This window comes from Salmo trutta, chromosome 30, assembly GCF_901001165.1.
Source record: "Salmo trutta chromosome 30, fSalTru1.1, whole genome shotgun sequence".
Lineage (NCBI taxonomy): Eukaryota > Metazoa > Chordata > Actinopteri > Salmoniformes > Salmonidae > Salmo > Salmo trutta.
The window spans coordinates 17,875,287-17,898,553 of record NC_042986.1 but is presented as its reverse complement, the minus strand read 5'-3'; the positions used below and the strand labels follow the sequence as shown (position 1 = coordinate 17,898,553).

The 23,267-nt window shown below is 44.1% G+C and overlaps 1 protein-coding gene across 5 annotated transcripts in view; it reads left to right on the top strand.

Annotated features, from left to right (window-relative positions):
* Positions 1 to 10,847, top strand: part of LOC115168151 (disks large-associated protein 4-like) — a 151,251-nt gene extending 140,404 nt beyond the window's left edge. For 3 of the 5 annotated variants that reach the window (XM_029723145.1, XM_029723146.1, XM_029723144.1), the window contains 6 exons: positions 3,690 to 4,123; positions 4,254 to 4,345; positions 5,805 to 6,244; positions 7,080 to 7,171; positions 7,658 to 7,801; positions 7,898 to 10,847. In XM_029723145.1, coding sequence (XP_029579005.1) covers positions 3,690 to 4,123; positions 4,254 to 4,345; positions 5,805 to 6,244; positions 7,080 to 7,171; positions 7,658 to 7,801; positions 7,898 to 8,140 — 1,445 coding nt within the window. In that variant the 3' untranslated portion in view covers positions 8,141 to 10,847. The remainder of the gene's footprint in view (positions 1 to 3,689; positions 4,124 to 4,253; positions 4,346 to 5,804; positions 6,245 to 7,079; positions 7,172 to 7,657; positions 7,802 to 7,897) is intronic. The other 2 variants (XM_029723148.1, XM_029723147.1) reach the window with 2 other exon arrangements.
* Positions 10,848 to 23,267: the final 12,420 nt, after the last annotated feature.

Below are 23,267 nucleotides of genomic sequence, written 5' to 3'. Positions count from 1 at the left end.
TGAAGTGGGCTGTGATTCGATGATAATCAACGCAGTGGCTGTTAATTTATATGCAATGAAGAACAAGCTAGTTAACCTAGTAATATCATCAACCATGTGTAGTTAACTAGTGATTATGTGAAGATTGATTGTTTTTTTATAAGGTAAGTTTGATGCTAGCTTGGAACTTACCTTGGCTCCTTGCTGCACTCACGTAATAGGTGGTCAGCCTGGCACGCAGTTTCCTCGTGGATTGCAATGTAATCGGCCATAATCGGTGTCCAAAAATGCTGTTTACCGATTATGAAAACTTGAAATCGGCCCTAATTAATTGGCAGCTGTTTAAATAGCTAGCCAGCTATGTACAGTGCCTTGAAAAAGTATTCACCCCTTTAGCATTTTGTTGCCTTACAACATGGAATTAAAATTGATTTTTGGGGGAGTTTGTATCATTTGATTTACACAACATGCCTACCACTTTGAAGATGCAAAATATTTTTTCTTGTGAAACAAACAAGAAATAAGACAAAAAAACTGAACTTGAGCATGCCTAACTATTCGCCCCCCCCCCAAGTCAATACTTTGTAGAGCCACCTCAAGAATGCCCCTATATTTAGCGCCATCCTTCAATTCTGACCAGTTTCCAAGTCCCTGCCAATGGAAAACATCCCCACAGCATGATGCTGCCACCACCATGCTTCACTGTGTGGATGGGATTCTCGGGGTGATGAGAGGTGTTGGGTTTGTGCCAGACAGGATTTTCGTTGATGGCCAAAAAGCTCAATTTTAGTCTCATCTGACCAGAGTACCTTCTTCCATATGTTTGGGGAGTCTCCCACATGCCTTTTGGCGAACACCAAACGTGTTTGCTTATTTCTTTCTTTAAGCAATGGCCACTCTTCCGTATAGCCCAGCTCTGTGGAGTGTACGGCTTAAAGTGGTCCTATTGACAGATACTCCAATCTCCGCTGTGGAGCTGTGCAGCTATCTTTGGTCTCTTTGTTGCCTCTCTGATTAATGCCCTCCTTGCCTGGTCTGTGAGTTTTGGTGGGCGGCCCTCTCTTGGCAGGTTTGTTGTAGTGCCATATTCGTTCAATTTTTTTAATGGTGCTCTGTGGGATGTTCAAAGTTTCGGATATTTTTTTATAACCCAACCCTCATCTGTACTTCTCCACAACTTTGTTCCTGACCTGTTTGGAGAGCTCCTTGGTCTTCATGGTGCCGCTTGCTTGGTGGTGCCCCTTGCTTAGTGGTGTTGCAGACTCTGTGGCCTTTCAGAACAGGTGTGTGTGTGTATGTATGTATATATATATATATATATATACTGAGATCATGTGACACTTAGATTGCACACAGGTGTACTTCATTTAATTATGTGACTTCTGAAGGTAATTGGTTGCACCAGATCTTATTTAGGGGCTTCATAGCAAAGGGGTTGAATACATATGCACTCACCACTTTTCCGTTTTTAATTTTTATTTATTTTCTGAAACAAGTCATTTTTTTCATTTCACTTCATCAATTTGGACTATTTTATGTATGTCCATTACATGAAATCCAAATAAAAAAATCATTTAAATTACAGGTTGTAATGCAACAAAATAGGAAAAACACCAAGCGGGCTGAATACTTTTGCAAGGCACTGTAGTTAGGCGCCATCTTGCCAGCAAGATAGTTAGCCAAGCTTGCTATCTGTGCTACTTAAGTGCAATACTGGACTGGTGCCATAGTGAACACTCGTCCTTGTTACAAAAAGAACACAGCTAGTCTGGGCCTATTAGTGGACTTATTTAGTCAGTTTTCCTAAATATGCCATCTGCAAAAAGCAATCTATCATTCAGGCCATGGGCTTGCATTCATGATGAGATTGTTAGCTAGCTAAATTAGAATAAGTGTGACTAAAACCAGTGTGGCAAATGTTTTCAGTCATCAGCGCAGGCCATTTTGCAGAAATATATAGCCAATAAAAGTTGTATTGAATAACAGTGTAAAAGACATTATGGTTTCAGTAAGAAAACAGTAACTGCTAGTGTGTGGTTGTCACACAAGGGTGATAACCACTGAGGTATAATAAGAAATGGAGATGTCCAAGATGTCCGCCATTTTTTATTTTTTTACCCCCTGTTCTCCTAATTTTGTGGTATCCATTTGGTAGTGTCTACTGTCTTGTCTCATCGCAGCAACTCCCATACGGACTCGGGAGAGGCGAAGGTCGAGAGCCATGCGTCCGCCGAAACACAACCCAACCTAGCCGCACTGCTTCTTGACACAACGCACATCCAACCCGGAAGCCAGCCGCACCAATGTATCGGCGGAAACACCGTACACCTAGCGACCTGGTCAGGTTGCACTGCGCCCGGCCCGCCATAGGAGTCGCTAGTGCGCGATGAGACAAGGATATCCCTGCCGGCCAAACCCTCCCTAACCCAGACGACGCTGGGCCAATTGTGCGCCGCCTCACGGTCGGCTGCGGCAGAGCCTGGGCTCGAACCCAGAATCTCTGGTGGCACAGCTAGCACTGCGATGCAGTGCCTTAGACCACTGCGCCACCCGGGAGGCCCCGCCCGTTGTTTTCACGGTAATTTACTGCGTAAAGGTGTTGACTAAAGTGTCTTATTAGGAATTTTCAAATTTGACTTCTCTGTGGCCATCCATGAACATTTTTCTTTCTGAGTCGGGCGTCAATTAAACTGCGGTACCGAAGCAAAACTGTAGGAGCGCTCAAACCCGTGTTTCCAGAGAATCGAATGTTCAATTCAGTACCTTAAGCCACCTCCAATGTCGTTTTAGAGAATTTGGCCATTCGTCCAACCGGCCTCACAACCGCAGACCACGCGTAACCATGCCATCCCTGGACCTCCACACCTGGCTTCTTCACCTGTGGGATCGTCAGAAGGGGGAGGGCGGGGTGCTGAGAAGTGTTTCTGTCTGTAATAAAGGCCTTTTGTGGGGGAAAAACTCATTCTGATTGGCCCGGCCTGGCTCCCCAGTGGGTGGGCTTTGCTCCCAAGTGGGTGGGCCTATGCCCTCACAGGCCCACCTATGGCTGCGCCCCTGCGCAGTAATGTGAAATCCATAGATTTAGGGCCAAATGAATATATTTCAATTGACTGATTTGTCAGTAAAATCTTATGGGTTGTTACATGTTGCGTTCTACTTTTTGTTCAGTGTAGTAAAATAGTTTTACCGCCCAGCCCTAAATTCTCATTGTTCAAATGTATTTGTTTTCAATAATCATTTTGAGAAAAAATATGGTTTACAGGTAGTCAACAATCCTAAGCCAACCCCGTCTGTTTTGCCCCATAGTTGCGCAGTTGTCAGTTTTGTTGCTAAACAACCACCCCGTCTATAGTCCCATGAGAATTAACATGATTTGGTAGCTAGGCAGGTAAGGGACTCCCATAGGTATAGACTGACGTCAATGGAACTGAAACAGCAGGATGACAGGAAACATGGAGGGGTGTGTGTGTATTAGGCATAGGAAAATATGTTTAGGAAAATTGGGACAGTTTTAAACAAAAAATGTTTTACCTTTGAGCGTGCTGCTCTTTTTGCAGTGGTTTGACTTCAGCGATAACCCTCTACTCAGGACGCCTTTCTTTTACAGCTCCATGCAGCTGGTGTGGTGGCTCAGTTGGCACTACTGGAACTTCCTGCTTTGTCCTGGTTCAGGTTTCACATAATGGTCCTTCTGTCCCTTCTCTTCCCAGCACTGCCGACGTGTGTAAGCAGCTCCTGTAAGAAGGCTCCCCCGCCGGTCCCTCCGCGCACCACCTCCAAGCCCTACATCTCTGTGACGGTGCAGAGCAGCACTGAGTCGGCCCAGGACACATACCTGGACCAACAGGACCACCGCAGCGAAGCCAACAGCCAATCAGGACGCAGCAGCAACTCTTCCGACAGCCTCTGCAGCCTGCGTACAGGCAGCCTGGCCAAGGGCTCAAAGCCCCCAGCCCCCGTCGCCGCCCCTGTCCCTGCCCCGAGGGACTCCCACCCACCACCCTCCTCCACCACCCAGTCTTTGCCCCAGGTCCAGCCCCAGAATGACACTCTAAACCCAGGCCCCAGCCTCACCCCAGACCAGTCCCTGACCCTACCAGAGCCTGTTCCAACCAAAAGGAAGCTTTCATCTATCGGCATCCAGGTGAGCCCACGAATCAATTTTCTAAATTGGCAAGACCTGGGTGTTCGGTTTCAATGTCTGACTTACTGTAATGTGCTGCTACACAGAGGATGTGTAGAATGACTCATTCATTGTAATGGTTGACTTGTAGGTGGATTGCGTTCAGCCAATCCAGAGAGAGGATCAACCGCCTCCCTCGACCAAGTTCCAGTCTATTGGAGTGCAGGTGGAGAACGGCAGGCCGTAAGTCAAATCCTTATCAACACAAGATTGTTGCTGTTTAGCTATTATCTCAATCAGCTGTTAAGAGCCACTTAGGTAAGTCATTTATCATTTTCAAATTGGAGACCTTGACTTTTTTCAGTTACATTTCCCGCATAATCTCTACATTTAGCTGCTACACATTTATTTGCATCTCCTGCTGTATCAGCCATTACTCATCCATCCATCCACACCCTCTGCAATCCCTGTTTCCTCCATCCCTCCTCCTGCCATCCCTCCCTCCTGGCATGGTTTCAGCCTGTTTGCTCCAGGCAGTTGCCAAGGTCACTTAGCGAGCTAGCGCTGGCAGCATTAGTGTAGCGTCTTTCTTTCTGATTGATGGCCTGTTTCTCCTATTTTGGCCACAGTGGAGGAGGCAGAGGGCTGTGAAGAACTGGCCATTTTAACAGCCTAGTGCAGAGTAATTCCCCATAATCACATGTAAGTCGCTCTGGATAAGAGTGTCTACTAAATGACTCTTCTCCCTAATGTTCTTCTCCCTATCCCTTAAAGCTGTAATACATCTGCCTTTTCTTGTCTTCTCTCGATCACTCTCTCTCTGCCCTCATCCATCTCTCGCATTTTCTCACACGTCTTGCCATTTCTGCATTTACTGGAAAGGCAAAGAGACGGCAATGTGCTTTCAGCTCCTCTCAGTTTTATTTAGTTTATTTAACTAGGCAAGTCAGTTAAGAACAAATTCATATTTTTAATGACGGCCTACCGGGGAACAGTGGGTTAACTGCCTTGTTCAGGGGCAGAACGACAGATTTTTACCTTGTCAGCTCGGGGATTCGATCCAGCAACCTTTCGGTTACTGGCCCAACGCTCTAACCACTAGGCTACCTGCCGCCCCTCATGTCCTATACCTGTCAGTCAAACTCCACTTCATAATGATGGCTTACTGTGTATGCCTGTCATTGGGAGAGGAAGTCTGACCTAGCTAGGTATTGGCTTCATAACTGTCCGTGGTCTATTTATTTGGGATACAGAGGAACAGCCTGTTAAATTGTGTGCGTGTGTGACTGAGACCTAGATTCAATGACATCAAGCATTAACAGGCGATAGCCGGCACCCGCATGGCTAATGTTCTGGCGTTGTCGGAGGTGTAACTGCATTGGAGCTGTCAAATTGACAAGCAGCTGCTCTTGTGATCATTGTCACAAAGCCATGTCCAGTAAGAAGTTCAGAAGCAGAAAGTGTAGGCTACATAGGAATATAGTTCCACCTCAGACACCGGCAAAACAACCACTATGCCAATGTCGGTTAGTGCAGATCTAGTAGAATCAAGCCCTCAGTGTTCCAGTATTCTCTGGAACACCGTGCGGACAGAGGTGGCGCAGTGATGTGTTGGTCGTCAGGCCCCAAGGTCGACCTTTTCTACATCCACAGTGAATGATCTCCGACCTGCACCAATACTAATCCGTGTGTGTCCGTCCAGACTCAGCCGGGCCAGCAGCATGGCCTCCAGACAGGAGACAGAGACAGAGCCTCAAGAATCTAAACAAGACGCCCCTACCTCAGAAAACAACAGTACAGTCCACTGCCACAGCCAGCCGCTAGACCCCGACCCCGCTGCTTCCAACGGTAAGGAGTGTGCGGTGGTGCGGCAGCCCCCTAAACATCCCTCTTTCCCGGCTAGAGCATCCGCCTCCCTCCCAGAGAGCCTGGACCCGACCTTGGATCCCTCCTTCCTGCCCCCTCCGGACCCTAGCTTGGTTAGTGGAAACGGCAGTGCGCAGGGAGATGCGGCCGCACCCAGCACCTGCCTCCGGGACGGCAACTGGTTTCTCAAACTTCTACAGGCTGAGACGGCACGCATGGAAGGCTGGTGTCAACAGATGGAGCAGGAGACCAAAGACAAGGACATCTCAGAGGAGGGTACGAGACACACCGTACACCATACTCACTCTAACTAGCTAAATGTATACGAGACATACTATACTCACTCTGATAGGAATACAGGGGCTTTCGGAGAGTAAGAGACAGTCAATCATACGCACTGTATACAGTAGACCAAATCAGTTCAATAGCAGTATTTGACTAAAGGAAATTAGAGAGAATCTATCAGTTCTCTAACGTGGATTTGGCATTGAAAATATGTCCTCCTCGTCTCTGAAACCCTAAGACAACAGACAGTCCTTATCAGCTGCTGTTAGCGATTGGAGATGCCAGGGCAGGACATGCTAATGGTTAGCAGCTAACGCTGCTCATTATCTAGTGGATCGGAGCTTCCCTTCAGCATTCTAGAGCTACTGTAGACATGAATTGAATCTCTTTGATCTTCCTATGATCTGTCTCAGGCAGGCAGATAATATTCCTCCACCTGTATTGCAGGGATTTAATGATTGTGTAATGAACACGATTGACTCCCACATCAGATTGTTCATCAGCTCTTTTCTCACTGGACCTGTACTGTATAGACTTACTTTACTATGCAATGTTAAGACTGAAGTTTAACAGTGTATAAGGTCCTTTAAAAAAGGATGAAGTGTGTCACCAGCAATGTAAATTCCACACTGTAATGCAAATGGTAGCTGAGGACCAGGATTCATGTCAAATGAAGGTCACATAACCATACCATTTTAACAGCTTTTTCCTTATCCTCCTAACTAGATGAATTCACTAAATATTGGTGTCTGTGCCCATTTGAATAATGTTTAACTACCTGCATGTTGTTGAAGTTGTGATGGCTGACTGGTTGTTATCTGTGTAGTGATGGGCACGGTCCGCAGTGCAGTGGGCAGTGCCCAACTCCTCATAGCCCAGAAGTTCCAGCAGTTCAGAGGACTCTGTGACGAGAACCTTGTGAGTGGCACTAACCCTTCAAAATCCCTAATCTGGCACATTTCAATACGCTGTTTTGAGTGTCGGCATGCAGATGTTGATTTTAAGAGCTCTTCCTGGTGTCACAATACATGCATACCAAAGGGCGGCATTTTTCTGCTAGGCAATGAGGCAACACACCCATCTCTGTAACAAATTACTCATTGGTGCTAAATCTTCCTGAAAGTGAATAATGTTATGATTCATTTTATATTATTTATTTGTCATACACCTACTGGTGCCTAGCCCACATGTGCTTGCAAGACACCATACCATTTTCCTTGTACTCAAAATATATATTTTTACAAATGATACGCACATACAATGATTATGGAAAGTACAGGTGCCATCTAGCCACACTACACAAGCGGTACATTTCTCCTCCTGTTATGTAATGTCACTGTGTCTAGACAAGCCAATCAGCCCTTCACATTTTAAACCTGCGCTGTCCTTCTTCCTGTCTGTTAGAATGTGAATGCCAACCCTCAGCCCACAGCTCAGGACCTGGCGGGGTTCTGGGACCTGCTGCAGCTCTCTGTAGAGGACATCAGTGTCAAGTTTGATGAGCTCTGGCAACTCAAGGCCAACAACTGGCAGCTGCCGGAGAAGAAGGTATTGGAATCACACCACATATCACCTCAATAGATCCTGTTTACATCCTAACAGATATTCTTAATGGGTTTGCTTTGCAACATCTCTTCATCCTAGTCTCTCTCTCATCGTCAGGAAGAGAAGAAGCCTGCACCCCCCGTTGTGCCAAAGAAGACATCCAAGCCCAAGCTGAGCCCTGGGAAGGACCGGAGCATAGATTCGGCGGTGGACAAGCAGCGGCAGGAGGCCAGGAAACGCCTGATGGCGGCTAAACGTGCGGCGTCCGTACGACAGAACTCTGCCACGGAAAGCTCAGACAGCATTGAGATCTACGTCCCCGAGGCCCAGACACGCCTCTGAGAATGTACCACCATTGGCACCCTGCTCCCCCCCCATTAAGGAACAGCCACACACACACACCTTACTCCCCATGAAGGAACAGCCTCAAACACAGTAGAGAAACACCCAGGGGTGCAGAGGTCGATCCCCTAATTGCAGCGCAGCGTCCGATAGGAGGAGAGCACAGGACCTCAAAAAATGCAGAACAATGCAAAACTTTTTCCTTCCTGGCTGCCATGGAGACAGAGACCTGAACAGACATTTAGTACTATTGTTATTAATATTATATTAAGTATTGTTTTCTCCTAAAATATATCAAGACTGTCTTAAATGTGCAAGTATCTTGGATAAAAGGACATCCTTGTGAGCTGAAGAATCTCGGTATCCCAGAAGTGTACTCTCTTCTCACCCCCTCACTGCTTCTGAGTCTGCGAGCTGGGCTGGGCTCTCTCGTTTACGAGCTACGTACCACCACACTCAGGATACACACAGGTGTACTCACTCACGGTCCACACACACAGTCTTCCTCTTCTCACTTTGTATTAGGCTGCCACTGCATTGCTTGTGGACGGTAGGCTTTACTGTGTATGGAATGAAATCTATATGAGACGATGGGGTTGTTGTGTACAGAGGTAGAACACAGTCAGAAGACCAGAGGAAGACCGTAGCATTAGATCTATCTCATACTATTAGTTATCAGTAGGATGGGTCTTTTTTTTTAATGTTCTTTACCAGATTGTTAGACAAGGTCCAGTGTTCAGTACTAAGTTATTTTTTTTATAGAACAGGTACATGTACTGTCATGATGATATTTGCACGTGATGCCATCATTAACTCTCACTCATAAATACACACTGTGCTGTCTGTCAGTGTCTGTGCAGACTCATGTTTTAAGTCTTATATGCCCTTTTAGGGAAGAAGAGAGATTACTATGGCCAGTTGATGTGGGCTACAGTAGGAATGTAAAATACATTGAAAATAACTTGATGACTGCACCTTCCACTCCAACTGTTTACCCCAGATCAAGCCCTTCTGTTTATTCTGGCTACTTATTTGGTGCAGGGGACCATGTGTATCTCTATTTATTACATTCCCAGTTTCCCATTCAACCTCCTTTACAAGGACTCCAAGCAGCATCGCTCCAATTTGAATCAGAAAGGGGAATCGACTATAAGCTCCATGTCTTCCCTGATTACAATGACTGATTTATTTTCACCTGCATAGGCCAGAGCTCTGCAAGTGTATAAGTGTACAACTAATATAAGTAAAATGGGACATTTGAGATGGCAACGTAAAAATGATTCTGATGTCCAGTCCAAAAGAACAACCCCTAGCCTCTAAACGTTCCGTTTTTTTTTTCTTCAGATCTGAAGCGATAGGTAATAGCCAAACGATATGTAATGAGTGTACCTAGTCATGCAATGTGCTGTGAGGAGCTTCCACGATACTGCTTCCTCCAGTCTAATTCTTAGACTAGGGGTTGTTTTCTGACTGGGTGGAGTTTTCTCAGGGTGAGCGCTCAGTCACTTAACACAGTCAAACCATAACAGCACTTTGCTCATCATACCCCATTAATAACCACTACTTGATTGGTCAAAGCCTTAACTCAAACTGTCTGAAATGATTAATGATCCAAAAGAATGAATACATACCATATATTATAAAGAAATGTATTTGCATAAGTATCACCCATCTGTGCATTCAAAAGGTCCAAATCAAAGTATTGGTGTCTAGTCAAGTACTATTCCTGTTTTGTTGATGTGTTTCAGACTATGCTCCAGCTGAATTATTGTAGTCATATTAGTGTCTGGCAGCTTGGCACTTCATTCCTGTATACAGAAAAATGCACATTGAGGAGATTCAGGGACTAGGGTACATTATTTTTAAGCATTTTTATTTTGTATGAGACATTTCATGTGACCTGTTTTGAATTTATGTTTGACCTGTGCCACAATGGTTATTGGTATTTTTCTGGGTTTGGAGAGTTGATGGTGCTGCACAGGATTGACCATTGTACTGAGATGGTGTGGAATTAAATGCCTTTTCAAGAGAAACATTTCAACATCACTGAAAAACAGGCTTATTCCCACTATCGCAGGACTATAACATGCATGTAAATGAGCTTTCAGCTTTGCATTTCTCGTAACGTGAAAGTTAATTTTCGCAAATGAATCTTAACGTTCCACTCATTCTCTGAATTCCAAATCAAGCCCCTAACCAAGGTACTCCTGTAGATCTGAAACTATTGGACAGGTTGTAGGCCGTCATTGTAAATAAGAATTTGTTCTTAACTGACTTGCCTAGTTAAATAAAAATAAATAAAGCAATATGGTGCAAGAAATTCCACCCAGTCTAACCGAAGCAAATAACCTCTGATCAAAGATAATGTGACGTTATGCATAAACCTATGTGAGGGATTGATTTGGAATTTAGAAATGGATCATCTGCAAAATCAGGATCTCAGTACGACTTGTCCCCTTGAAGAGCTGGCTCTCCCCCCAATATGGTCAACACCTTTGTCACATGGCTGCCCCCAATGTGCTGATCTGATCCACAGTCAGTTTTGTATTTTTAGCTCATAATGTCAAAGAATAGAGAGAATTAGAAGAACTGGGATAGTAGCTGATGCAGTACCAGGATAATTATTTTGCTTATTTGTAATACATCAACTACGGACATGTACATTTCATTGTCCAAAGAAATCATTAAACATCCCTTTGTTACAGTACATTTCCTTGTCACCATCATTATACTGTTCTATTATACTCATTTCTATGTGTAATATTAGCTCAGATGTTAATATTACAGATGATCGCTGTCGTCAACAATAGTTAGCTATATGTTATACCCTAAACGCATGAACCATACCTCTTTGAATGGCCATCCTCATAGCTCAGAGTCATGCAAAGATCCTATTGAGATCACAGTACCAATCACAATCTGTTTTCTGTCAGGGGATGGAGATGGCTATATTCTGTCTCGTGTCATTCAGGGTTGGTGAATTAGTCTTAGTCAATTGCAAAGATCTTTAACACATGTCACTATATTGATTGAAGATATAAGTGGAAGGGAAATCAGACTAAGATTTCATTGTATCATCTATCTTTAATCATTACAGTGAAATGTGTTAAAGACAGATCTTTGCAATGCACTGGCACAGCATAGGCTCCAGAATTTAGATCTTGTTTCTAGATTAGATTCCTTCAGAATCGGGAGCCTGGAAGGATCGAACCCTTTAGTCCAACACTATTTCAAGAGAACATGGCCTGATCAGGGATCGTCAGGTAGTTTGTATACTTCTTGAGATATAAAGGGCTATAATGGACACAGGAAGGGCCAACCCCTGATGGCATATATCTTGATGAGAATGGACGATGCAAAACTCTTCAGTCATCTGGCTTGGATTGTTAGCACTGATTATCTTGATTGTATCCTTAACGTCGTTAACATTTTCCCTTGGATCTCTTTCAGGGTAATGATGGGACACTAACAAAATCTCCTACTATATCATCTATTCTACATAGATTAACTTTTCTATGGACAGAAGCACCTTATAATCTCACTTACCTGACTGTAGCTACACCTCCTTAGACTTATGATTACACTATCCCCATTAACCAACTCCTCTTTGAGAGATGCAAATAGTGAAACATACATAAATAAATTAGATAAAGAGGACCATTTAGATACTACTGGTCATTATTTTACAAATCAAGCACATATTCTATTCTATTGATAAGGGGTTGTTCAGATGGTATACTAGTTAGACACTGTGAGGGTTGTTTCTTTTGAAAGAATAAAGAATTGTGATTACCATTAAAATATGTGGATATGCATTTTCAGTGTGTGAATAGTGTAAATGCAGAGTAGCAAAATGTATCATAGAGCACCCCCTACTGGCGTCTAGATGGTAGGCCTATTGACCTCAGACAAACAAACCAATGCCGCGTTCATGTCATGTCGGAAATTCAGGACCTCCGAGTTAAAAGGAGAATCTCAATTGCATTCTCCCGGAGTCCTTTCTCCTTGCCACCTTCTCAAAACCCATTGGATGTGAAAGCCAGAGGTTCCTCCATTCTGACCTTTTCCAACAGGTGTTGAGAAGGAGACAAGGAGAGAGGACGTGAGGAGTGTGCAATTGAGATTCTCCAAAAAGGAACTTAAGTTATTTGGTAGAGCTTCCTATTAGTTGATTCTGATACGGCTTCACATACTCGTGGGAAATAGGAAACTGGGAAGTCCCACATGATTGTGTTCAAGTGCTTTTGAAGTCGGAACAATTCTTCAACCAATAAACCTGAAGAATATGGTCTGAAAAGCTACATTATCCATATTGTTAAGGTTGTAATTATATATTTGTGGTAATCTTTAGTTTGAAAAGGCAAAAGGTTAGTGGTGAAATGACAACTCGGGTAACAACATTTTCTTTGAGTTTGTCACTTGTAATTCTAACTTGGAGGGTCAATCAAATGAAATTTCCCACTGGGAACTAGGGGCTTCCGATAACTCAGATAGCACTTGAAGGTGGTATCATCTTTCTACAACAAGTAAGTAAGTAGAACATTTTCCAACATGACGTTAGCGCACAACACCAATTTTAGATATACGAATAAATGAATGTGTGACGTAAAACAGTGCGTTAAAGCCTCATTTCTAAATAGAGACCATATAACCATTCCTGTAACAGACATTGTTAGAAATGTGTGTAATAGGCAAATCTCTTCCTCTTCTCTGCAACGGCGCACGTGTTTGAGTGACCGACATGTAGAATGAGCAAGAGAGAAATGGTAGGAACTTTACATGACTCACCAAGGGAAGTGCCTGTTGCATCAGGACACAAGGGTTATGCACCTGAAAAAAAAAGGCTAATTAAAATAGGATTTTTTTTGTTTTACAAACGTATATTATTAGAAGCGACACTATTTCAATTGGATCTACTTACACTATATACTTAGAAAAAAGCATTCCAAAAACGTTCTTCAGATGTTCCCATAGGAGAGCCCTTTTTGATTCTACATCGAACCCAAAAGAGTTCTACCTGGAACCGAAAGGGTTCTTCAAAGGGTTCTCCTATGGGGACAGCCAATGAACCCTTTTGGGGAATCCAGTCTCAGTGAATAGCATGTCTCTTGGGGAATCCAGTCTCAGTGTGACCTGATGCAGAGAAAAAAGTTCATGATCAAATCAAATCCAATTGTATTTGTCACATGCACCAAATCTCTCTCTCTCTCTCTCTCTCTCTCTCTCTCTCTCTCTCAACACATTCACACACGCAGCTAGCATGACAACGTTGACATGACAATGTTTTCGAAAGATATTGTGATCATATCTCACACACACTTACTGTCATTAACTACATAGATATCAAAATGTTAGCAAGCTAGCTACAACTAATGGCTACAACAGGTAAAAATTAGGATTAGCCAGAGAGCTAACATTAGCTATCTTAAATTAGGCAGCTAAATTTGCTAACGTTAGCTAGCAAGCAAATCTTTTCTTGGCGTTCTTCTCCCCAACAAACCACCGTTTTACTTACAAAAGTAAAACAAGAATGCAGGGGAACAGGGACTACCACTAAAACTGTAGTTGCTTTCCAGCTGTGTTGTTGTGTTGCCTACTGGGCACTCTGTCCCAACTGCCATATGAAATGTTGATCAATGTGCTTCAGCCTGCGGGCAGAGACATATTGCTATGCATGAAGCACAGATTCAAATCAAAGTTTTAGCTGTAACTGATATGCCTACCTCCTTATTTAGCTACTGAACTTATAATACAATTACTGCATGCATTATGTGAATTGCTTTAAAGTGGCAATCAGCAGTAGAAACAATAACAAAGCGGTCGCCCCAACCCCTAATTCGGTAAAAGCTGAGGAATGTGGCTGGAGAAATGGAACCTCTTTCAAATTCATAGACAGAGCTATGAATGAAATGATTACAGGTTTAACCATGTTTTGAGGCTATATAGTGTTTGTTTACATTTTATGTTTACAAACATTAGAGTAAAACAAGCTTATATTTTGGGTTCTGATGGGGAAAGACAGTTGAACAAATTTCATGAGGCATTTATAAGTTATATTTTTCAAGAATCAATGGGTACATATCATTCATTTATAAGTCCAAAAATGGTGTAGCAACTGCTGATTGCCACTTTAAGGAAAAATATAATTTTGTACAAATTATTGATGGAAATAAAACCGATGAAAAATAGGGTTTTGTAAATCCTGGTGGATTGCAGTAGGAGATTGAAATAAAACAGATTGACATATGTGTTATTTGCTCAATTGTGAAAACAAAATGAATTAGTCATAAAAGAAAACCAAAACAGCATTCAGTGCAACAGAAGAACAATCTGCAGTACAATAAACAGTGCAATTAGCTAACTCAAAATATTCCCATTACAAGCCAACACACACAGCAAGATACCAGATACCATTAATTAAACAACCATTATTTCACTGTACTGCAGTTTTACTGCATTTAACGGCAGTGAATTGTTGTAAGGGTATGCTGTATTATTGTGCATGTTTATCTAACATGCTGGTAGCCTAGAAAAAATGTTATGGAAGTGAGTGTGCACTTTTAAATTAGGTGGACCACAATTAAGAAAAACACTGCCTTTGGTAAACGCAAAAGCATTTATAGCATCAGAAATTCTCTAAATTAGGGACCATCTATGACAGCTATATGACCACAGAGACGGTCACAAATTAGAGATTTTAATGACCTAGCAAATTCGATGACGTGGAGGTGAAATACAGGGCCATCAGAAAGTATTCACACCCCTTGACTTTTTCCACATTTTGTTGTTTGACAGCCTGAATATAAAATTGATTAAATTTAGATTGTGTCACTGATCTACACATACAGTTGAAGTCGAAAGTTTACATACACCTTAGCCAAATACATTTAAAGCTTTTTCACAATTCTGACATTTAATCCTAGTAAAAATTCCATGTGTTAGGTTTGCATACACTCAATTAGTATTTGGTAGCATTACCTTTAAATTGTTTAACTTGGGTCAAACGTTTCGGGTAGCCTTCCAAAAGCTTCCCATAATAAGTTGGGTGAATTTTGGCCCATTCCTCCTGACAGAGCTGGTGTAACTCCCAAGTTCTCTCACGTCACCCCGCTCCTCCGCTCTCTCCACTGGCTTCCAGTTGAAGCTCGCATCCGCTACAAGTCCATGGTGCTTGCCTACGGAGCTGTGAGGGGAACGGCACCTCCGTACCTTCAGGCTCTGATCAGGCCCTACACCCAAACAAGGGCACTGCGTTCATCCACCTCTGGCCTGCTCGCCTCCCTACCTCTGAGGAAGCACAGTTCCCGCTCAGCCCAGTCAAAACTGTTCGCTGCTCTGGCACCCCAATGGTGGAACAAGCTCCCTCATGACGCCAGGACAGCGGAGTCAATCACCACCTTCCGGAGACACCTGAAACCCCACCTCTTTAAGGAATACCTGGGATAGGATAAAGTAATCCTTCTAACCCCCCCAAAAAAAAGATTTAGATGCACTATTGTAAAGTGGTTGTTCCACTGGATATCATAAGGTGAATGCACCAATTTGTAAGTCGCTCTGGATAAGAGCGTCTGCTCAATGACTTAAATGTAAATGTAAATGTAACTGAGTCAGGTTTGTAGGCCTCCTTGCTTGCACACGCTTTTTCAGTTCTGCCAACAGATTTTCTATAGGATTGATGTCAGGGCTTTGTGATGGCCACTCCAATACCTTGACTTTGTTGTCCTTAAGCCATTTTGCCACAACTTTGGAAGTATGCTTGGGGTCATTGTCCATTTGGAAGACCCATTTGCGACCAAGTTTTAACTTCCTGACTGATGTCTTGAGATATTGCTTCAATATATCCACATAATTTTCCTCCCTCATGATACCATCTATTTTGTGAAGTGCACCAGTCTCTCCTGCAGCAAAGCACCTCCACAACATGATGCTGCCACCCCCGTGCTTGACGGTTGGGATGGTGTTCTTCGGCTTGCAAACCTCCCCCTTTTCCCGCCAAATATGCTAGCCCCGATGGTCATTGTGGCCAAACAGTTCTATATTTATTTCATCAGACCAGAGGACATTTCTCCAAAAAGTACAATCTTTGTCCCCATGTGCAGTTGCTTTTTTGGCGGTTTTGGAGCAGTGACTTCTTCCTTGCTGAGCGGCCTTTCAGGTTATGTCGATATAGGACTCGTTTTACTGTGGATATAGATACTTTCGTACCTGTTTCCTCCAGCATCTTCACATGGTCCTATGCTGTTGTTCTGGGATTGATTTGCAATTTTCGCACCAAAGTATGTTCATCTCTAGGAGACAGAACGCGTCTCCTTTGTGATCCCATGGTGTTTATACTTGCGTACTATTGTTTGTACAGATGAACGTGATACCTTCAGACTTTTGGAAATTACTCCTAAGGATGAACCAGACAAGTGGAGGTCTACAATTTTTTCTGAAGTCTTGGCTGATTTCTTTTGGTTTTCCCATGATGTCAAGCAAAGAGGCACTGAGTTTGAAGGTAGACCTTGAAATACATCCACAGGTACATCTCCAATTGACTCAAATGATGTCAATTAGCCTATCAAAAGCTTCTAAAGCCATGACATAATTTTCGGGAATTTTCCAAGCTGTTTAAAGGCACAGTCAACTTAGTGTATGTAAACTTCTGACCCACTGGAATTGTGATACAGTGAAATAATGTAAGGGTTGCGTACTGGCGACAGAGAAGTCAGACGCAGGAGAGCAAAAACTGTTTCCAACGGTGCAGTTTAATAATAAAATCCCACCGGAAAACAGAACAATAAATAAATGGGTACAAAAACCGACGCACACCAGACATAACGTGCACAAGCACTTACAATAAACAATTCCGGACAAGGACATGGGGGGAACAGAGGGTTAAATACACAACATGTAATGAATGGAATTGGAACCAGGTGTGTGGGAAGACAAGACAAAACAAATGGAAAATGAAAGGTGGATTGGCGATGGCTAGAAGACCGCTGACGTCGACCGCCGAACGTCGCCCGAACAAGGAGAGGGACCGACTTCGGAGGAAGTCGTGACAAATAATATGTCTGTAAACAATTGTTGGAAAAACGACTTGTTTCATGCATAAAGTAGATGTCCTAACCGACTTGCCAAAACTATAGTTTGTTAACAAGAAATTTGTGGAGTGGTTGAAAAACAAGTTTTAATGACTCCAACCTAAGTGTATGTAAACTTCCGACTTCAACTGTATGTAAGATTAAGGAACGTATGATTTCTGAGAAGTTAACTTACTTCCTGGTGAGCAGGTTGCTAGTATCATCACATCAGAGTGGGTTCATGAAGGGGATGGGAACTATGGACCCAGTGTTCTGCTTAGAAGGAAGGCTCAGGTGAACAAGGAGACTGTTGTAGCTGTGTTTTTTTATGTGGAGTAGGTGTATGATATGATGTGGAAGGAGGGGTTGTTAATCAAGCTTAATATTATGGGGGTTGGAGGAAGAATGTACAACTAAATTAAGGATTTCCTGTTTGGAACATCTATTCAGGTGAGGGTGGTGAAAATCTGTATCAGGCAGTTACCTGGTGGATAACGATACAACGCAGGGGAGCGTGATTAGTCCTCTGTTGTTCTCAATCATGATCAATGATGTTTACTCTCAGGTGCGGCCGGATATTGGGAGGTCGTTATTTGCAGATGATGGGGCCTGATGGAAGAAATGTGCCATACGTAGTCAGGAAGGTACAGGAAGCAATTGATGAGAGAGAGCGATGGGCATTAATGTGGGGATTCAGACAGTGTTCTTTACCAGGAGGAAGGTGGGAGATGAGGTACACTTGAGGTTATATGGGATAAACTTGGAGAGGGTGGGGGCCTTCAGGTTCCTTGAGGTGTACTTTGACACTAGGCTGACCTGGGAAGAACATATTGAGAGAGTGGTGGGAAAGTGTAAGAAGTGTCACACCCTGAACTGTTTCACCTGTCTTGTGATTGTCTCCACACCCTCCGGGTGTCGCTTATTTCTCTAGTGTAAATATCCTTGTGTTTCCTGTCTCTCTGTGCCAGTTCATCTTCTATGCCTTTCAAGTCAACCAGCGGTTTTCCAGTACTCCTGCTTCTATTCTCTTTTGCTAGTCCTCCCGGTTTTTGACCCTTGCCGGTTTCTGGACTCCGTACCCGCCTGCCTGACCATTCTGCCTGCCCTGACCTCAAACCTGCCTGTCACTCTGTACCTCCTGGACTCTGAACTGGTTTTGACCTTTTGCCTGTCCACGACCATTCTCTTGCCTACCCCTTTTGGAATGTTAAATAAATATCAAGACTCAAACCATCTGCCTCCCGTGTCTGGATCTGTGTCTCGCTTGTGCCCTTATAAGAAGGTGCTAAATATAATGTGCTGTCTGATATGGAAGGAGTGGGGGGCTGGAGTTCCTCATTGAGGACCATGTAGGTTGCATTAATCTGATGTGTAATAAACTATGGCAGTATTGCATATGGTTCGGCAGCCCAGACCTCATTAGAAGGCTAGATGTCATAAAGGGGCAAGGACTCTTTATGTATTGGGGCGTTTCAGACCTCCCCAGTGTCTGCACTACAGATGGAGATGGTGGATATTTTTATTTATTTATTTATTTCACCTTTATTTAACCAGGTAGCATAGTTGAGAACAAGTTCTCATTTACAACTGCGACCTGGCCAAGATAAAGCAAAGCAGTTCGACACATACAACAACACAGAGTTACACATGGAATAAACAAACATACAGTCAATAATACAGTAGAAAAAGTCTATATACAGTGAGTGCAAATGAGGTAGGATAAGGGAGGTAAGGCAATAAATAGGCCATGGTGGCGAAGTAATTACAATATAGCAATTAAACACTGGAATGGTAGATGTGCAGAAGATGAATGTGCAAGTAGAGATACTGGGGTGCAAAGGAGCAAGATAAATAAATAAATACAGTATGGGGATGAGGTAGTTGGATGGTGGGCTATTTACAGATGGGCTATGTACAGGTGCAGTGATCTGTGAGCTGCTCTGACAGCTGGTGCTTAAAGCTAGTGAGGGAGATATGAGTCTTCAGCTTCAGTGATTTTTGCAGTTCGTTCCCGTCATTGGCAGCAGAGAACTAGAAGGAAAGGCAACCAAAGGAAGAATTGGCTTTGGGGGTGACCAGTGAGATATACCTGCTGGAGCGCGTGCTACGGGTGGGTGCTGCTATGGTGACCAGTGAGCTGAGATAAGGCAGGGCTTAACCTAGCAGAGACTTGTAGATGACCTGGAGCCAGTGGGTTTGGCGCCGAGTATGAAGCGAGGGCCAGCCAACGAGAGTGTACAGGTCGCAGTGGTGGGTAGTATATGGGGCTTTGGTGACAAAACGGATGGCACTGTGATAGACAGCATCCAATTTGTTGAGTAGAGTGTTGGAGGCTATATTGGAAATGACATCGCCGAAGTCGAGGATCGGTAGGATGGTCAGTTTTACAAGGGTATGTTTGGCAGCATGAGTGAAAGATGCTTTGTTGCGAAATAGGAAGCCGATTCTAGATTTAATTCTGGATTGGAGATGCTTAATATGAGTCTGGATGAAGAGTTACGGTCGAACCAGACACCTAGGTATTTGTAGTTGTCCACATATTCTAAGTCAGAACCGTCCAGAGTAATGATGCTGGACGTGCGGGCAGGTGCAGGCAGCAGTCGGTTGAAGAGCATGCATTTAGTTTTACTTGCATTTAAGAGCAGTTGGAGGCCACGGAAGGAGAGTTGTATGGCATTGAAGCTCGTCTGGAGGTTAGTTAACACAGTGTCCAAAGAAGGGCCAGAGGTATACAGAATGGTGTCGTCTGCGTAGAGGTGGATCAGAGAATCACCAGCAGCAAGAGTGACATCATTGATGTATACTGAGAAGAGAGTCGGCCCGAGAATTGAACCCTGTGGCACCCCCATAGAGACTGCCAGCGGTCCGGACAACAGGCCTTCCAATTTGACACACTGAACTCTATCAGAGAAGTAGTTGGTGAACCAGGCGAGGCAATCATTTGAGAAATCAAGGCTGTTGAGTCTGCCGATAAGAATGTGGTGATTGACAGAGTCGAAAGCCTTGGCCAGGTCGAGGAATACGGCAGCAAAGTAATGTCTCTTATCGATGGCGGTTATGATATCGTTTAGGACCTTGAGCGTGGTTGAGGTGCACCCATGACCAGCTCTGAAACCAGATTGCATAGCGGAGAAGATACGGTGGGATTCGAAATGGACGGTAATCTGTTTGTTAACTTGGCTTTCGAAGACCTTAGAAAGGCAGGGTAGGAGAGATGTAGGTCTGTAGCCGTTTGGGTCTAGAGTGTCTCCCCCTTTGAAGAGGGGGATGAGCGCGGCAGCTTTCCAATCTTTGGGAATCTCAGACGATACGAAAGAGAGGTTGAACAGGCTAGTAATAAGGGTTGCAACAATTTCGGCAGATAATTTTAGAAAGAGAGGGTCCAGATTGTCTAGCCCGGCTGATTTGTAGGGGTCCAGATTTTGCAGCTCTTTCAGAATATCAGCTATCTGGATTTGGGTGAAGGAGAAATGGGGGAGGCTTGGGCGAGTTGCTGTGGGGGGTGCAGGGCTGTTGACCGGGGTAGGGGTAGCCAGGTGGAAAGCATGGCCAGCCGTAGAAAAAGGCTTATTGAAATTCTCAATTATTGTGGATTTATCGGTGGTGACAGTGTTTCCTAGCCTGTGCAGTGGGCAGCTGGGAGGAGGTGCTCTTATTCTCCATGGACTTTACAGTGTCCCAGAACTTTTTTGAGTTTGTGCTACAGGATGCATATTTCTGCTTGAGAAAGCTAGCCTTAGCTTTCCTAACTGCCTGTGTACATTGGCTCCTAACTTCCCTGAAAAGTTGCATATCACGGGGGCTATTTGATGCTAATGCAGAACGCCACAGGATGTTTTTGTGCTTGTCAAGGGCAGTCAAGTCTGAACCAAGGGCTATATCTGTTCCTGGTTCTAAATTTTTTGAATGGGGCATGCTTATTTAAGATGGTGAGGAAGGCACTTTTAAAGAATAACCAGGCATCCTCTACTGACGGGATGAGGGCAATATCCTTCCAGGATACCCGGGCCAGGTTGATTAGAAAGGCCTGCCCGCTGAAGTGTTTTAGGGAGTGTTTGACAGTGATGAGGGGTGGTCGTTTGACCGCAGACCCGTTATGGATGCAAGCAATGAGGCAGTGATCGCTGAGATCTTGGTTGAAAACAGCAAAGGTGTATTTGGAGGGAAAGTTGGTTAGGATGATATCTATGAGGGTGCCTGTTTTTACGGATCTGGGGTTGTACCTGGTGGGTTCATTGATAATTTGTGTGAGATTGAAGGCATCAAGCTTAGATTGTTGGAGGCAGGGGTGTTAAGCATGTCCCAGTTTAGGTCATCCAGCAGCACGAGCTCTGAAGATAGATGGGGGCAATAAATTCACATATGGTGTCCAGGGCACTGCTGGGGGCAGAGGGTGGTCTATAGCAAGCGGCAACGGTGAGAGACTTGTTTCTGGAAAGGTGGATTTTTAAAAGTAAAAGCTCGAATTGTTTAGGTACAGACCTGGATTGTAAGATAGAACTCTGCAGGTTATCTCTGCAGTAGATTGCAACACCACCCTCTTTGGCAGTTCTATCTTGTCGGAAAATGTTATAGTTAGGGATGGAAATTTCAGGGGTTTTGGTGGTCTTCCTAAGTCAGGATTCAGACACGGCTAGGACATCCGGGTTGGCAGAGTGTGCTAAAGCAGTAGGGAGGAGACTTCTAATGCATGAAACAAAGGCTTTTACGTTTACAGAAGTCAACAAATGAGAGCAACTGGGGAGTAGGAGTGGAGCTAGGCACTGGAGGGCCTGGATTAACCTCTACATCCCCAGAGGAAGAGAGGAGGAGTAAGATAAGGGTACGGCTAAAGGCTATCAGAACTGGTCGTCTAGTACGTTCGGAACAGAGGGTAAAAGGAGCAAGTTTCTGGGCGCGATAGAAGAGATTCAAGGCATGATGTACAGACAAAGGTATGGTAGGATGTGAGTACATTGGAGATAAAACTAGGCATTGAGTAATGATGAGAGAGATATTGTCTCTAGAGACGTTTAAACCAGGTGATGTCACCGCATATGTGGGAGGAGGAATTAAATGGTTGGTTAAGGCATATTGAGCAGGGCTAGAGGCTCTACAGTGAAATAAGACAATAATCACTAACCAGGACAGTTATGGACAAGGCATATTGATATTAGGGAGAGGCATGCGTAGCCGAGTGATCATAGGGGTGCAGTGAGTGGTTGGGCTGGCTGGAGACATGGCAATTCAGACAGCTAGCAGGCCGGGGCTAGCAAGCTAGCAGAAGGGCCTTAGAGGGACGTTGCGACGGAGGAATGTCTGTTTTAGCCTCCGCGTGCTGTGACGTCAATAGACCAGTCGTGATGGATTAGTAGGATTCCGAGTAGCAGAGGGGTCCAAGTCCAATTGGCAAAATAGGTATAGTGGCCCAAGAAATTGGCCGATGTACCTATTCAGCTAACAGTCCAATATGCTCTAGACAGCTAGCGGGCCACGGCTAGCAGGATAGCAGATGGGCATTCAGGGAACGTCGCAATGGAGGGGACTGTTGGAAAAAAAAACCTTGGGCAGATTATGTCGGTAATCCAGTCGTGATGGATAAGCAGGGCTTCGTTGAGTAAAAGGGGCCCAGGCCAATTGGCAAAATAGGTGCCATTGCCATTGCAGATTTGAGACAGTAGCTGGGAATTAATTATTGCGTGTTGAGCCATCTGATTTGTTTAGTAGACGTCTGGATACTGTGTATCAGGATTTTGTGGCCATTTACACAGATGGTTCAAAAGATCCAAGGACAGGACGTACTGGGTCAGCATTTGTAGTGCAGGAATGTGGGGTGGTAGTCAGGAAACGTATTACAGGTCATCTGGCTGTATATATGGCAGAGCTGATGGCCATACTGTTGGCCTTGCAGTGGGTGGAGGAAGTCAGACAGAGTAGTTATTTGCTCTGATTCATGTGCAGAGTTGATGAGTCTGCAGTTCTTTAGCTCACGTAGCAGACAAGATCTGTTTTATGATGTACTACAAACCCATGGCAGGATTGGACATGAGTATACAGATAATATTTACTTGGGTCCCAGCCCA